Source organism: Solanum tuberosum, unplaced genomic scaffold, assembly GCF_000226075.1.
Source record: "Solanum tuberosum cultivar DM 1-3 516 R44 unplaced genomic scaffold, SolTub_3.0 scf00058, whole genome shotgun sequence".
Lineage (NCBI taxonomy): Eukaryota > Viridiplantae > Streptophyta > Magnoliopsida > Solanales > Solanaceae > Solanum > Solanum tuberosum.
The window spans coordinates 2,065,057-2,082,698 of NW_006238982.1; the positions used below are offsets into that span (position 1 = coordinate 2,065,057).

The window sequence follows — 17,642 nt, forward strand, 5'->3', positions numbered from 1 at the left end:
ACATGAAATCACTTTTTGCTCTCATCCTCCTCATTTCACTTGCCTTGGTAAGTTAAATTCTATACAATGCACAAAAGTATTTAAACAATTAGTTTCTATTATTGTAGGTAACTCTATTTAATGTTGGTTATCAAAGAAATTCTATCACTATTAGAAATAGAGACTTTTTTCATCGCAAATCAATGAGAATTTTGTTTTTGTGTTATAAAATATGGTTTTCATCATCTATTTTTCATCAAATCAATTTACTAAAAAAACACATGGTGAGAAACAAATTCACACCGGAAGAGTTGGAAACTTTCTAATTTTTGCATGTGAATTATTATTATTATTATTATTATTATTATTATTATTATTATTATTATTATTATTATTATTATTATTATTATTATTATTATTATTATTATTATTATTATTATTTTCTCACTGATTTAATCGAAATATAAGTGGAAATGGCCACTGAATATTTTTCATTGAAAAATTTTAATAGAAAAATAGTGATATTTTAGCCACGTACATAATACAATAATATATCCAGCGAAATCCAACAATTAGTGGGGTCTAGAGAAGATAGTATGTGCGCAAATCTTATCTTTACTTTGAAAGGTTAAGATTTTTTTCGGTACTCTGTCGACTCAAGAAAATAACAGAAGTGAACAAATCAAAACAAAATTGCCTAATACCTAAAAAAAATTAGTATATTAATGATGCATAAAACATAAACTCCTCTATTTAATATCATGGAAAAAGTGCTCGATATACCCTTAAATTTTTTCATTTAGAGCTAATATACCACTCGTTATGAAAATGGTTCATATATACACCCCTACTGTTATACAAATGGCTCACATATATCATTTTCCTCTAATGGAAGTGAAAAAAATAATTTTAATTTAATTTTAATTATTTTAAAACATATATATAATCCCATATGGGTTTATTTAATCCTCCTCACACATATTTTTTTTTTTTTTTTTTGGTTCTAATGACTAGTTTAAATTTATTATTTTGATGGTCAAATTTATTTATGTTCACTAATTTTCTTGTAAAATTTATTATAGATGACCCAATTTTTCTTTTCAAATACAAAAACTAAAGGAACAATATAGTCTAAAATATAGTTTTAAATTATAATATAGTACAAAAAAAAATAGTATTTCTTGAGTTTAATGTAATGGTTGTTTCATTATGTGCAAATTGTCTCTATTCTTAGAGTGCTTAGTATCCTCATACCTATATAATTGTGTAAACTATGGGAATATAAAGTAAGAACAGAAAATAAACTTTCTTTAAAAGTTGGTGTGTACTTGTATGTGTAATTTGATATGGTATTAGCTAGAAGCCCCTGCCATCTACCTCTTCCACCTCTCTAAGAAAATGTGAACCTCTTTCTTTAATTTTTTTTGGTTTATCATAATTTAAGTAAGATTTATATACAGTAAAATATTTATTTTGAAGTTTTAATTATTAAGACTTTTAATATAGTTCAAATAAATAAAAAAATTGGTCAATTCTAATTTCTAAAGTACTAAATAATAAGAGTTGTTATCTATTACAAATAAGTAAAAAATTAATAGTTATAACTTAAATTAATTTTTAAAATCAAAATATTAGAATAATAATAAAATAATATTTTTTTGAAAAAATAATAATAAATGGAGTAATGATTTTGTTTATCATAAATCTTGTATATGTTTCTAAAGTAATATATAGATATATTCTTTAGTAGTTGTCGTGTACTATAGCTTGCCTTTTATTGTAGAAAAGGACTTGTCATGTAATGTAGCTTGGCTTTTGTTGACTATTTTGGTAAATAGTCGAATTGGGTCATCTTTTGTTGAATCTTCTTCCACCCCCATTAAACAAATCTTAATATACAATATGTATTCATCCACTCAGTCAAATGTATTATATATCAATTGCATTCAATTATATATAAGTGAAAAAATTGTATTTTATATCAATTATATTAAGACAATTGTATTTGTATTTTGTATAACCTGTGTTTGTATTATGTATCAATTGTAAAAGAAAATATTTTTTTTATAAATTCAAAAGTTCTATATGTTTATGTATATTTCTGTGTATTCCTATATTTTCTGTACTGTGTATTGAAAATAACTAGTGACATCCCTATTTATAAAAATAAAAATCAAATTAAACTATGACTAGGAGCTACTCTAACTAACAAATCCCAATTAAATATAAATAAGTAAATATCATAAATAACTAGTGTTGGAGCACTTTCTTTCCAACTCATGATATTTTTTTTTCTTGGTTGTGTTGGAACACTTCTCTCCAACTTCATGCCCTTTCCACCAACGCCTTTTTTTTGTGTTAGAGAGTTCATACTTTTAAGGTAGTATAAAATAAATAGATATATATATTAAAATTTTTAAATTTAAAAAGAATGACTACTATATAAATAATCGTCTCAACTTGTATTATAGTCACATCTATATGCTATCGTGTTTTCTATCACCTCATGTTATCACAAGTAGAGAATAAAAAAAATATTTACTTCCTTTTCATATCGTGTTTTCTATCACCTCATGTTATCACATAGTAGAGAATAAAAAAAATATTTACTTCCTTTTCATGACTTATTTCAGTCATCACTTTTCTTCAATTTTTGCCTTTTCATTTACCTTTCTTTTATAAAATATAATAAATCAAATCTATCTTTTTCTTTTTTTCTTGCTTTTTCACTTCAAATTCATCTTCGCTAGTCTCCTATTAATTTTATCTAATCGTCAACTCTTTTTTTCTCTTATGATAATATTCATTATTATGTCTTGTAAAGTATATAAGGATATCGAAATAACTCTTATTTTAAGTATTCTTCATCCTTTTCCTTTTTCATCTTTAATCACACGTAACTTCGATGCCACTATCAATTAGTTTAGAGCGGCATCAATCAAAACGATATTATTTTTGAAAAGTGTTGAAGTAATATTGTATTTTTTTCATCGGATTCTCGTTGGCGTATTCGAATGCGTTAGAAATCATACAAAATTTGTGAATATAAAAATTAATCACGTATAGTGATATTGATATTTTAAACACAACTTTTTTTTATGTCCTTTGATAATCGAGAAATAAAATTAAAATCCCTTATATTAATTGAATTGAGCAAAATCATGCACACATATTTTTCTCTTGTGATAATATTGATTGCAAGTCTTAAAAAGATATCTTGACATTTATTAAGGTAAATAAAATTATCAATTAAAAAGAATTAAAACGTAAATAAAGAAAGAATTTAGGGGATGTTACGAGGAAGAACAAGTAATTAGCGCAAAATAATAGGTAACAATAATGATCAATAAATGACCCATATATTTTCTTGCAAATTTAAGGTAACAAATAATTTCTTTTACGTTTTCGAATAAATCATATAAATAGAAAACATTAAGAAAAATGTCAAAAAATGGAGAATATATATATAACACATTTAGTTTGTACTATAATAGTAATTAATTAATTAATAAATAATTGTCATAAAAAATAGAAAAGATAAATAGGATCTAGGCCAAAAAGAGGTATCACATTACTTTTCTTTTATATAACTTTTAATTATTTATAGATTTATATTAAATGTAGATATGAATGGCATTTTTCTTTACGTCTTTTTATTGCCTTCATAATTTTCGTTGCTTTTTATTATTACAACAATAGATTCAACAAATAAAATGGTCATAAAAAGTATAATATCACTTTGTCTATACCTAACCTTATATTATATATACATTTAGAGAAGAGAGATAACCGTATTCATATAAATTAACAACTTCAAAAAAATTACACTTAAAAAAAAGAAAAATTGATCATAAAAAAATATCACATCACTTTGTCTATACATAACCTTATTATTAAATATAAATTTAGAGAAGAGAGAGAGATAAACATATTCATATAAATTAACGACTTTAAAAAAATTATACTTAAATTATAAAAAATAAAATAAAATCTTACAAAAACTTAAATAACAATGACTTTGATGAGAAAAAGAAATTCTGACTTTTGATCTTCATATCAAAAAGCTCTATATTAATAAGCATGTTATAAACTGATGATAACATATAGACATTAAAATCAAAAGATCAAGAATAAAATAATAAAAATTTAAAAAGAAGAAAATAAATATAAATAACAGAAAAGAGAAAACAGTTACCTGAGACCTCAAAAGAAAATGTATCAGGAGTATATTATACACACGAAAATAAAGTATGCATAAGTAAAGGAATGATGTCAATTGATTATTGGTGATTAATAGCATCAAAAGTAACCGAAGCTACGTGGGACCGTAATTTAATTGTCCATTTGTTTTTTGTTTTGTTATTTTATTTATTTTGTTGCTTTGTCTTTGTTGGGCTAGTGGCAAGTTGTACAGATTTTTTGTTTTATTAAAGGAGGCCTTTGAGCCTCACACCTTTAAAAAAAAATTTTAAAAAAACGTTGCATAAATTCACTTGGAAAGAAAAGCTAAATGTAGTAAATGTTAATAATGAGGAAAGAGGTTAATTATTAAAAGAATTTTGAACAGAAAATTAAAAAAAATCAAAATTCTGAAAAAATAGATAAATAGTAATGCTGACCAATGAAGCATGTCATATCAGCGTGTTTATTTTCAACTTTATAGATATATAATATAGATTTGTTCAAGTCGTCTAGAAATTAATGGATTGGAATCAAGATAATTTAAATTGGGTCAATTTCAACTCATTCAAGCATTATCCCTTTGAAAAAAGATCTTCAATTTAGCCTAATAATCTCTTATTCAACCCATTTTAAAATGCTTTATTTGCATTGATGCAACTATGAATTACTATCATTTTTTTCATCTTGTATTATTCAAATAAAAAACGAGTACATCGATAACGAGTACATCGAACCAGACAACAAAACAGATGCTCTAGCAAGACAATGAGCAATCTAATTCGGGGTCTTGTACGCCATGTTACATCTAGGGATACCCTTGGATCGTGACATATGGATTCTCATGTTTACCCATTTTGTCTATATTTATATGAACTTAAATAGGTTGAAGTCCATATTTACTCATTTAAGAAAATATGAATGATCCATTTAATTTAATATAAAAAAATATATTCATTTTACTTATATGAGCTGAAATTGACACCCCTGCATAAATCATGTAATATATGTCACTTGATGTCTGTATAAGAGCTTGTCATCTTGACTATATACATCACCCCTTGGCCTTATCCAATTATTAGAAGTAAATAATTGGGAAATACATCATCCATTAATATAATTGATTGTAAATTATATTAATTGAATAACAGTTGTGTCCCCTCAATGAAATATAGCGTCCTCGGTTTTCATGGCAATTACCTATTTTTTGGATTTTCTAGATATACACTCCTACCTTTACAACATCTCTCAATCTTTCCCAAAAGTTGAACGATGTATCTCAGTATATAATTTCTCAAATCTATATGAGTTATTTAGATAAGGTTGATTAAGTATGCAAAGTAACTTCAACTTATTCCTAAGAGAATTTGTTAACTAGGGTTATCTCTTGAGTTCTTGCAAACTATGTCCACTAAATGCCAATCCATTTTCCAATAAAAAATTATCGCATAGGTTAATATTCGCAATCACCAATCAATCAAATAAATAAAAAATAGTTTGATACCCTTATTAGCCAAAAATCATGTACAATACGAAAACCTTACTCTAATTTTCTTAAAAGTATTAGTAGAACATAAGAAATAGCCAACATATGAATTTGAACATAAGTTAACTTGTCACTGTGTATAATTTTAACTATATAAATCTTTTCTTCAAATCACAATTGGTACCTGAGTTTATTCAAAATATTACTTAATATCTCAATTTATGTTATACATTTTTTTTCAATTAAATTAATATTGAAGTGGTTAAAGAAGCACAATCAAACGTATATCACGCCCATAATGATATTAATTGATATTTACCCAAATTGCTAGAGCCTAGAGGTATTAAAATCATCAAGTGAAAGCTAACACCTATACTAAAATCTAGCAAGATTTTATGCTTGTTAATTAATCTAAATAAAAGATATGTCAAGTATCATTACATAGATAAAAGTTAGCTACTTAAAATATATCATTTTCGTTATTTATATAATAGTCTCGATAAGATGTATAATCTCAAGTATGTTTCAATTGATGTTAATGTGTATAATTAAAGGAGATAACATATTTTATGTATTTAACTGAACTACCTAATAAACGTTTGAGAATACGTGCAAAATGAATTTCAAAATTTGAATCTTGAGAAAAATATAATATAATAATAATTGTATCATTGCTACATAATTATCGCAAAATCCTTTATTTATCATTGCTACATATAAATTTAAGAAATTCATAGCCGGCTATCAGTTGGTGAGAAATCTGACGATCAAATCTTAGACAAAAATAGATGACTAGAGAAAGATATTATTATTTATTATAAGAGATTAGATATAATTAAGTATACTTTGCCGTTTTGGTATGTCAAAGGACATTTTTCAAAAAAAATGTTTTTACGTAAGAAAGTTATTTTTTGTATTTGGTTACCAAAAATATTTTCTATTGTAATTATTATAACTTTTAATTTAATTATCAATTGCTTCAACTAGTAGGCATTTTTTATCAATCTTTAATACTCAAAAATGTTTATCAAATCATTACTTAATTTGCTAATTTTATTATTAATTTTAATATATTTTTCTAAAAATACTTTGCACTTACCAAACAATCTATATCTATATATAAAGCTGGATGTGAAATCGCTGATGTGGCATGCTTCTTTGGCTAGGATCTCAATTTATCTTTTTTCTCAAATTTTTAACATTTTTCTCATTTAATTTAGAAAAATAGCTACATTTACACTTTCTCTCTCCTCACTATTACTCCACTATTAATGTCTTCTCAATAACTTTCCTTTTTTTTGGTTAAAACTTTTCTTTTACCTTTATTGTCATCCGTTTTTTTTTCCAAAAGGATTTGTTTGTTGTCTTCTCCTCTTTATTTGAATTTAAAATATTCAACAAAAATATTTAATTAAAATATTAACAAACATAAATCTATATCTATATCTCTATTTATATTAAAGTTAGATATAGACAAAGTGATATATCACCTTTTTATGATAAAAAAAAAACTCATTTATCTTTTTTTTTTCATTTTTGTGATTTTTCATTTTATTTAAATTATGTGCTATATTAAAAACTCCAAAATATATATCTTAGATCTTTAATTCTCATAATTCTAAATCATATCTTATTTTTGTGATTTTTCATAGTTTCTAATTCATGTGTTATATTAAAAACTCCATAATGCACATCTTAAATCATAAATTCTCATAATTCTATATCATAATTATTCTTACTAATTAAACACCATAATTTCATATCAGTTACAAAACTTTTCCCTTTCTTCTCATATTCCATAAATTCACTTAATATTCATATACATGTGTTACAATCCCCCATTGAAGGAGACTTCTCTATAATGTAAGTTTTCTTGAAATTCGGAGCATAGTAGGCATTCTTTATTTTTCATTATCATCAATTTATTGTTGGATTGCTATTGCACTTACAATGATGATGTGAAATTATTTTCTTAATTATTTTTTATAGTGTCATTATTTGTAATTTATTTTTGTCTAATCAAGATTTGGTATCTGCAAATTAATTGTTCTTTATGTGCTTCTATTGTCTTTGGTTCTATCTATTTAATTTTTGATGGTTTTTTCTTTTTAAATTTTTTCGATTCTTCATATTTTTATATCTTCTGACGTGATTTTTCTTTGCATTTATTCTACTTCCATTAGTTTGCTGAATGTGTCAAGACTCAAGGCAATCAACTTTTCGGTTAAAGCAAAAAAAAAATGAGGTAGGATAAAAATTTCTTTTCAACTTGTATTTGATATTGTAATTTTGATTTCTCACATAATATATAATGTTATTTTCACCATCAAAAAATTATTATTGTCTGTTGACAATAAGTTTGAAAAGGATTTAGGGTAAAAGAAAGATTAGGTATTAGCATTCTCACTTTTAACTTTTCGTAATTTTTTGTTTCATGTTCATTCATTTATTTATAATTTTTTTTTATTTTTATTGTTATTGTTCTTGACTATGTTATTTTTATTTTTAGTGATTCTAATGTGAGAACCTATTCATGTGAATGAACATAAAATTTCAAATATTTCTTTGATATGTTATATGTTGAATAAAATAATAATGTGACTCTTCTCTTTTATCAGCATTATCATTTATTATTTCAATCAAATTTTTATTATTTTTTAAATATATAAAATCTGCAAATAAAATAATAATATAACAATTTAAAATATCTTATTTATATCTCCTCAATGTTACTATAATCTAGAGCTGTCAAAAAGGGTCGGCCCAGCCCTACCCGGCCCAAGCCTCACGGGCCAAAGAATTTGAAGGGTTGGGGGGTTGGCCCTTTATTCGGAAGGGCCTGAATATGCTCAACCCAACCCAACCCTTGAAGGGCTGAGGACTGGGGCGGGCTAGCCCTTCTTTTTTTTTCTTTTCAAACTTATAATTTCATAACATTAAGAAAATGAGAAGATTTTCAAATCAATATGACAATAATGGTGTTGTTTTAATAACACTAGCAAAAAGCCTAGTGTAATTAGCATGTATCTCACATACCAGATACGCGAGCAAGATAAGTAAGTGATAAGCAAGATTGGAGGGAGGCGAGGGTGCGAGATTTTGTCTATGCATCCTAGATACATGCGGATCTACTTTGATAGAGTGTATCTAGAACATATTAACCTAATTTTGAGTCCATATATTCCGAGATATATGTATTTGGACCTACCAAAATCTGGTAAGATTCATAATATTACAACATAGCGTGTATTTAAGTAATTAGATTATATACTAGTTAGATTATTGTAAGTTACCCTAATAAAAAGTTTTGGCCCATGGGCCGACTCCAGCCCAGCCCCAATCAAGCCTCAAGGGCCAAGAGCTTATATGGGTCGGGCTTATAAGCCCTTGTTTTAAAAGGGCTTGAAAAATCCTATCCCAACCCTACCCCAATAACGGGTTGGGTTGAGCCGGCCCCATGGACTAAGCCCATTTTGACGGTTCTACTATAATCTATTACTTTTCCTCTTTCTTCATCAATACTATACTTTATTACTTTTCCTTAAATTCTTAATGTGACACTTCTATTTTTATAGTTTTCTAAAATAAAAGAATTTATTTATCTATCCTCCTTCTAAAACATCATAATTTATTATTATACCTTCTATTTTTACAATTTTCCTAAAATAAAATATCATATGTATCTCTTCTCCTTATTACCATCAACTATTCTTCTTCATGTTAATTTTTCTATCCATCAATCTCATTTAATTTATTGCCATAAAAAAATTGTAGAAAACTGAAAATATTTTTTTTATTTTATCATTGATATTATTAATTAATTTTACTGAAACCCTTCTTTTACATTCTCTCATATTTTATTTATTTATTAAAAAATAAAACAATTATTAATTTTTGATAGTTCTCAATGGAATTTATTTTTTATTAATTGAATTTACTAAATAAACATTATAATTTCAAATTGGTTACAAACATTTTTACCCTTTCTTCCTTCTATATATATATAAATAAAATTCTCATATTTTTGTAATTTTGTATTTCCTGTCAGTATTTTCTGTCAAACTCATTTACACATTTTTCTTAAAAATAAAATCTACACTTCATTTCTTTTGAGTTGCAAGAGTTTGGATTTTCTTGTGACAGGAATGGAGGAGATTGTTGTGCTAATTTTTTTCAAGTAAGCCAAGGAAGGTGTATTTGTAGTCTTTCTTATTCTTTCTTTCCATAATTTATTGTGAATTTAACCTTATGAAGACTTCATATATTTTATTAAGATATTTGAAAGTGAATCAAGAATTTGAAACACTTGCAAGAATTATGAGGTATTTAATTTCATTTCTCAAAATGAGGCAAAATGAAGCGTATACGTTGATGGACATTCACTATTTGAAAATAACAATATAATTGTTGTAGTTTTAATTTGGTTGTCTGTTGTTGCTATCTTTTCAAATGTCATATTCTAATGACATAATATAAGTCTTGAGATAGAAATTAGCACTTAAGTCGCGAGAAAAAAACGTTAGATCGATAAATATAAATATTTTAATTATTTTATATAAATGTACATCTCACTCTTTGATCTCATTTAAGAGTATCTAAATTTATTATACAAAAATATGTAAACAATGATTAGTTTGTAGCAAATATTGATAACATGAAGACAATATATCGATAAACATGTGAGTATATTAGTTGTTTTATAGTATTTTTTTTAATGTAAACATTAATGGTCTTTATTTTCATTACTCCAATAACTTTTTGTTATTATATATAATTCCTAAAATAATTAATAGTCACTATACATTATTTGATATTTCATATTGTAGTCCTATAAATCGGCTTGTGAAAGTGAATGTCAACAAGAACTTAGAAGATTATACAGAGAATTCATAAATTATTCTTTTAGTTTTTAACAATAAAGGTTATAGCAATGATTTTGTAAATACATCTTCCTTTTATATTAAGAAAAATATTCGAGGACATAAATTAAACTATGTTTTCCACTATTTTCCTTTTGGTTATTCCCAAGTTATTCTTAAAAGTAAAGATAGTCATTATTCAAAAGAGTTTGGAAAAATGTACAACCTTAAGGGAAGAACAAATATGGAAAAAATTTCAAATATTTATCTTGAACATTGAACAATTTAATTATTTTAAACAATGAAAAAATGTCTAAAAATTCATTTTATATAAAATAGAACGAATAATATTGATAAAATTATGTGTATTAATCTTTTATAACTGTGCGAAGAGTGGACACGTTTACTAGTTTCTACTATATACTAGATATGAGACTCTGTGCTAGCATGAGCCCAATATATGTACTCTTTCAGTCTCAATTTATGTGATATCGTTGAAATTTGGAAAAACATCCCAAAGATTATAATTTTAAAATATTTGTAGTTGTTAATTATTGTGATTTATAATATTTTTTTACATAACTTTCAAATAATATATATCACTCTCTATATCCCAATATACATGACGCATATAGAATTTCAAGAATCAACCAAATTTTATATGTTTTCAAATATTTCAAGTTGCTAATTATTGTGATTTATAGTGTTCTTTACATCATTTTAAATAGTATATGTCATTTCTTTTGTTTCAATTTATGTGGCACCGATAAAATTTTTGAGAATCAATAAAAAAAATTTAAATATGTTAAATTGTTAATTATCATAATTTTTATAGTATTTGTTAAATATAATTTTCAAATATTTAAAAGATAAAAAAAATAAAAAATTCAAATGATAAAATACAAAAATTACATAAATATCCTTGACTAGAAACAGACATTAGCCTTCTCTATATTTCTACAACTATGTAGGAAAAATAGACTAAAAAATTTTTTTGGTAAACACTGTAAATTACCATTAACCAACAAAGAACATTACACCATAAGGTCACGTATCATCTTAGCCACCTTCTAGGAAGAGTACTAAGATGCATAGGTTTCCAACTACCCAAAAAAAACAAAAAAAAGTAGACACTAAGTAACTTGGTTATCAACCTTTGACTGTTGCTAGCTTTCCTAGATCCTTTAAGTAAATCTAATCTCTATAACTTCTTTCTTAATCTGTACTAACACTATATTAGTATTCACCGATGATCCTCTAAAAAAATTTCAGTTCTTCATTGCTCCCCAAATAGCTGCGATCACTTCCTTTGGAATGCTTCTGGTTCTCCTCTTTATGTCTTCCAACACTTTCTTAACTTCACCCTTAGGTATGGCTAGTCCTACCCACTGTTGGATGTCATCTCTCAATGTCTTTATCCAAGTGCATTCTGTGAAGATGTGTAACTGAGTCTATAGAAATTGACTTGCACAAAGACAACATGTAGTATCTTCCACTGAAACAGTGAGATGCTTTAATCTTTCTTTTGTAAGCAGTCTCCCTTGTACAGTCAGTCATACAATAAATCGATGTTTTGATTGTAAAAGTGCAGTCCATATGAGTTCTGCAATATTTAGTCTGCTTTGCTGCCCAACATAGCATTATAGTAATTTTAGTCCATATGAAATAGCAATTTTAGTCCATGTTATTGCATAATTCTATTTTAGTCCTTGTGTTGACTATGCACATTAACCTTCAATTATTTTAAGTGTGCGGTTTTGGTCCTTAAGTTGAAAAAAGTTAATTATTAAACAAAATGATTATTCGAAAATATATAAAATAAAATAAAGGGTTGGTGATTCTAATTGCTTGAAGAATTATGTATATAAAATTAAAATTATATTTTATATATTTTTAAAAAATATACAATTAGAGTGATTATTTTAATATTATATAAATTGATCGCATTTGCTTCTATATTTGCTCTTTTTTTTATTCATTAGCAACTTGTGCTTCCTCTTCTCTGTTTTTTTTTAATGGTTACTAATCAAGGTCAAATACGATTATATTTGAAAGAGTTAAGTAGGTGGAGCCATAAGAGTAGAAATCTGCGAGTCACTCCCTATCTCTGCCCATTCCATGGGGCACAGGCCTTAGGAACTAAGAACTTGCGGCTATTGAAACTATCCTATTTTTTTTAATGGGAACTGAGTTGACTTGCTAGGGGTAGGGTTGAGGATCCATCATCCCAACCTAAACTAGAGGGGAGCTTCATTTCGAAGGATGAGCTACTAATACTAAAGAAGGCCCCTTCCGTATCGGATAGAGTCTGAAATAGTGTTTTGAAATTCATCGATATCGGAGTACAAATTTTACCTCTAACTGATAGAGCTTTTTTTGCGGCATATTGAAAGCCATATAGTCTCCTGCCAGTCAATCCTTACGGTTATCAATGGTGTCCTAACAACTTTCAATCTTTAAAAAAATTAACATTTAGTTTTTATTAAATTCAATTTTTTATCTATACATAATTCTTCAAGTATTTAGAATCACTAACCCTTCAATTTATTTTATATCTTTTAAAATAATCATTTTGTTAAATAGTTAACTTTTGTTAATTAACTTTAAGGATCAAAACCGCACACTTTAAAATAATTGAAAGTAAATATACATAGTCAAATAACACATGGAGTAAAACTGAAATTATAAAATAATACAAGAATTGAAATCGCTATTTTGCCAACTTGTTTTTTTATAATAGTAATAATTATAATAATAATTATTATTGTTTTATAAAAGATTATTATCAATTATTATAAATTATAATAATAACTATTATTGTTTTATAAAAGATACTACTACTATTATTGTTATTATATTGTTTTGTATTTGCCAAACTTGTCTATATAAACTCTAGGATTTTCTTATCCATGCACCAAGCAAATATCAATAGCAAAAGCATATGAGTTGTACCTCTCTTGAAGACATGAAATCACTTTTTGCTCTCATCCTCCTCATTCCACTTGCCTTGGTAAGTTAAATTCTATACAATGCACAAAAGTATTTAAACAATTAGTTTCTATTATTGTAGGTAACTCTATTTAATGTTGGTTATCAAAGAAATTCTATCACTATTAGAAATAGAGACTTTTTTCATCACAAATCAATGAGAATTTTGTTTTTGTGTTATAAAATATGGTTTTCTTCATCTATTTTCCATCAAATCAATTTACTGAAAAAACACACGGTGAAAAACAAATTCACACCGGAAGAGTTGGAAACTTTCAAATTTTTGCATGTGTTAACATTATTTCCTTATTATTATTATTATTATTATTTTCTCACTGATTCAATCAAAATATAAGTGGAAATGAACACTGAATATTTTTCATTGAAAATTTTTAATATAAAAATAGTGATTTTTTAGCAACGTACCTAATACAATAATATATCCAGCGAAATCCAACAATTAGTGGGGTCTAGATAAGATAGTATGTGTGCAGATCTTATCTTTACTTTGAGAGGTTAAGATATTTTTTCGGTACTCCATCGACTCAAGAAAATAACAGAAGTAAACAAATCAAAACAAAATTACCCAATATCTAAAAAAATTAGTATATTAACGATGCATAAAACATAAACTCCTCTAGTCAATATCATGAGAAAAGGGGTTGATATACCCTTAAATTTTGTCATTTAGAGCTAATATACCACTCGTTATGAAAATGGTTCATATATACACGCCTACTGTTATACAAATGTCTCACATATATCATTTTTCTCTAACGGAAGTGAAAAAATTAATTTTAATTATTTTAAAAAAAAATATAATCCCATATGAGTATATTTAATCCTCCTCACACATATTTTTTTTGACTTTTTTTTGGTTCTAATGATCAATTTAAATTTTTTACTTTGAAGGTCAAATTTATTTATGTTCACTAATTTTCTTGTAAAATTTATTATAGATGACCCAATTTTTTTTCAAGGGAAAAATGACAAATATACCCCCGAACTATTGTAAATGGTATGCAGATACCCTCTGTCACGCTTTTAGGACATTGGTGCCCTCGCCGTTCAAAAACTAGAACATATATACCCTTTATACAAACGGACATACACGTGTCATAATCTTATCTACCGACCCGACATTTATTAAATATCGGATCGACGGATAAGAATGTGCCACGTGTTCCTATTTAGTCTTCCGTTAGAGTGAAGGGCATATATGCTCTAGTTTTTGGACGGCAGGGGCACCAATGTCCCAAAAGTATGACGGAGAGTATTTGCATACCATTTACAATAGTTCGGGGGTATATTTGTCTTTTTTCCCTTTTTTCAAATACAAAAACTAAAGCAACAATATAGTCAAAAAAAATTAGTTTTTTTTTCTTTACACCAAGGAATGAAAGAAAAAAAAAAGAATAAGAAACTCAAATAATGATAATCAAAGAAGTCAAAAAACAATTTATGTATGAAAAAATTAAAATATACCTTGAACTTTGCTAGAAAGATCATATATATCCTACATGAATTTTTTAAAAAATTAAAAGTCAAAAATATAAATTTAAAACTAATTTTTTCAAAAATATAAATATTCTACCCAAAATAAATCTATGTATATCCATACCAAATGTTTATGCATATTTGTATACTAGATGCAATACTATGTGCTTGCATAGGTTTAATATATATTATCTTATGTGTCTTAATTTATGTGGCACATAAAATTAGCAAAGTCAACTAAATTTTTATATGATTTAAAAATATTTTAAGTAGTTAATTATTGTAAATTATAGTACTTTTTATATAATTTTCAACTAATATATGTTATTCCCTACATCCCAATTCATGTTGCACAAGAAAATTTTTGTGATTTGTTCTATTTTTTAATATATTTTTTAAAATATTATTGTAATTTATAATACTATTTTTTATAATTTTTAAATAAATAACATATACAAAACAAAACAAAACAAATAAATTAAAATGAAGTTAAAATAGAATAGCAAATTGGTCAAATAACCAACTGACCCTCTATGTATTAGTAATAAAAAATGAATGAACATGTAACCATGTAACATAGAATTCAACAAACATTTTATTGTCTGTCATTTTTGTGCAGTATGCTAGCAGCACAGATGCAAGAAGAGACCCTGGAGAATATTGGAATATTGTGATGAAAAATGAGCCCATGCCTATAGCAATCAAGCATCTTATGCCTCGGTATGACGTTCCTTCCGAGCCAAGGCCAACTATAACTGCTTATTATCATGATGATGCTAGTCTCAAACAAGAAAAGTCTTTTGAACCAAGACCAACTGCAACTTCTTACCATGATAATGAAGTCAGTCTTAAAGGAGAAAAGTCTTTTGAACCACGACCGACTATAACTACTTACTATCATGGTGGTGCTGGTCTCGAACAAGAAAAATCATCCTTTACAAAAGATTTTGAACCAAGGCCAACTGCAACTTCTTACCGTGATGATGAAGTCGGTCTTAAAGGAGAAAAGTCTTTTGAACCACGACCGACTATAACTACTTACTATCATGGTGGTGCTGGTCTCGAACAAGAAAAATCATCCTTTACAAAAGATTTTGAACCAAGGCCAACTGCAACTTCCTACCGTGACAATGAAATCAGTCTTAAAGGAGAAAAGTCCTTTGAACCAAGGCCGAATGTTAGTGTGTACAATGAGTGATATTGCAAAAGCATTGTGTGTCATTTAGTTTTCTTGTAAACTCCCTCCGTGTGAATGCCCTTTCGATGTTATGTGGTTTATGGAATAAGGAAAAATAAACATTTGTACTATAGTATTTCTTGAGTTTAATGTAATTGTTGTTTAATTGTATGCAAATTGTCCCTATTTTTAGAGTGCTTATTATTGGATCACCTCTACTTGAAGGTCTTGTTTGCAACAAATTTTAGGCATATGGAAAATAAACCAACCATAAATAAATCTGAAAAAACAAGAATATTTTATTGATAAATCAACGTGGGTACAATTATGTTCCTTCCTTAATTCTTCTCTCACAAGATATTTATCAATGATTTGAGGGCTGTTAATGGTGTATTTCTCGAACTAGGATGATATGGACTTGATCTTCATAATTTGAGGGCCGTTAGTAGTGTATTTCTCGAATTAAGATAATTTGAATTTTGATCTCTTTATGATCATATTCCATGAATTTGTGGTGAAATTTTTGAGATTTCGATCTCTTTATGGAATTTTTGAGATGCCTTTGAAGGAAACTTAGTACCCTTTATATAGGCAAGAACTGGGGTTTAGGGTTGAGTAGCCTTCAAGAATCCTAATTGAAATTGAACACACCTTGTAGAGTCCCAGGTCGAATTAAACTCATCTTGTAGAGTCCCACAAAATTTCAATGTGTACATGTCTATTTGAAGGAATTACCCTATCACAATTTCTCTTCATTTAATTTTTTAAACTGTATCCTTATACCTATATAATTGTGTAAGATATGTGAATATAGAGTAAGAACATAAATAGTACTCCCTTTGTCTCTAATTACTTGTCCACTTTTGAATTGACACACCTATTAAGTAATCAATTAATGGCATGGTGAGTTTACCATTTTACCCCTATTAATTATGAAGTGGATGAAAAGTTTGCATTTTTCAAAGTAATTAGTCATTTAATTGAGGGTATAATAGGTAAAAAAAATTGTCCTTTCTTGATTTGTCAAAATGGACAAGTAATTAGGGACAACTATAAAAGGAAAAGTTGATAAGTAATTAGGGACAGAGGGAGTACGAATGTGCAAATTCAATGTAAGACAATTTCAGTGCTACTGAATCCAAGTTACTCTTAGATGAACCACTTTAGAGTGACCTTTTTCAAAAAATGAAGTCTTTGAGATTTTCCCCTGAGGCTAATTCATTAATAAATCAAAGCAAATAAAGTGTTTACAACTAAAACATGATGTAGAAAATTAGAACTAGATACTATTAAGTAAGACGTGATCAAAATGCGACAAATTGTCTATAATTTATTCTTGTTCCTATTATTGTGTTGAATTTATGTAGGCTTTTTTCCTTTGTTGTTTTATGACATTTGTTGAATACTGCTTCATAGAATAATTCACTTTTGGACTTGTATGTGTTATATAGTCTAGTGTTTTTGTCACTACCCAACC

At 26.7% G+C, this 17,642-nt stretch overlaps 1 protein-coding gene across 2 annotated transcripts in view; it reads left to right on the forward strand.

Moving 5' to 3' along the window:
- LOC102599025 (organ-specific protein S2-like) overlaps positions 1–16,336 on the forward strand; it is an 18,754-nt gene extending 2,418 nt beyond the window's left edge. Inside the window, exons 2-3 of one of the 2 annotated variants that reach the window (XM_015307448.1) lie at positions 3–47; positions 15,608–16,336. In XM_015307448.1, the coding sequence (XP_015162934.1) occupies positions 3–47; positions 15,608–16,186 (624 nt within the window). In that variant the 3' untranslated portion in view covers positions 16,187–16,336. Of the gene's footprint in view, positions 1–2; positions 48–13,452; positions 13,514–15,607 lie in introns of those variants that run through there. The other variant, XM_006344519.2, reaches the window with a different exon arrangement.
- Positions 16,337–17,642: the final 1,306 nt, after the last annotated feature.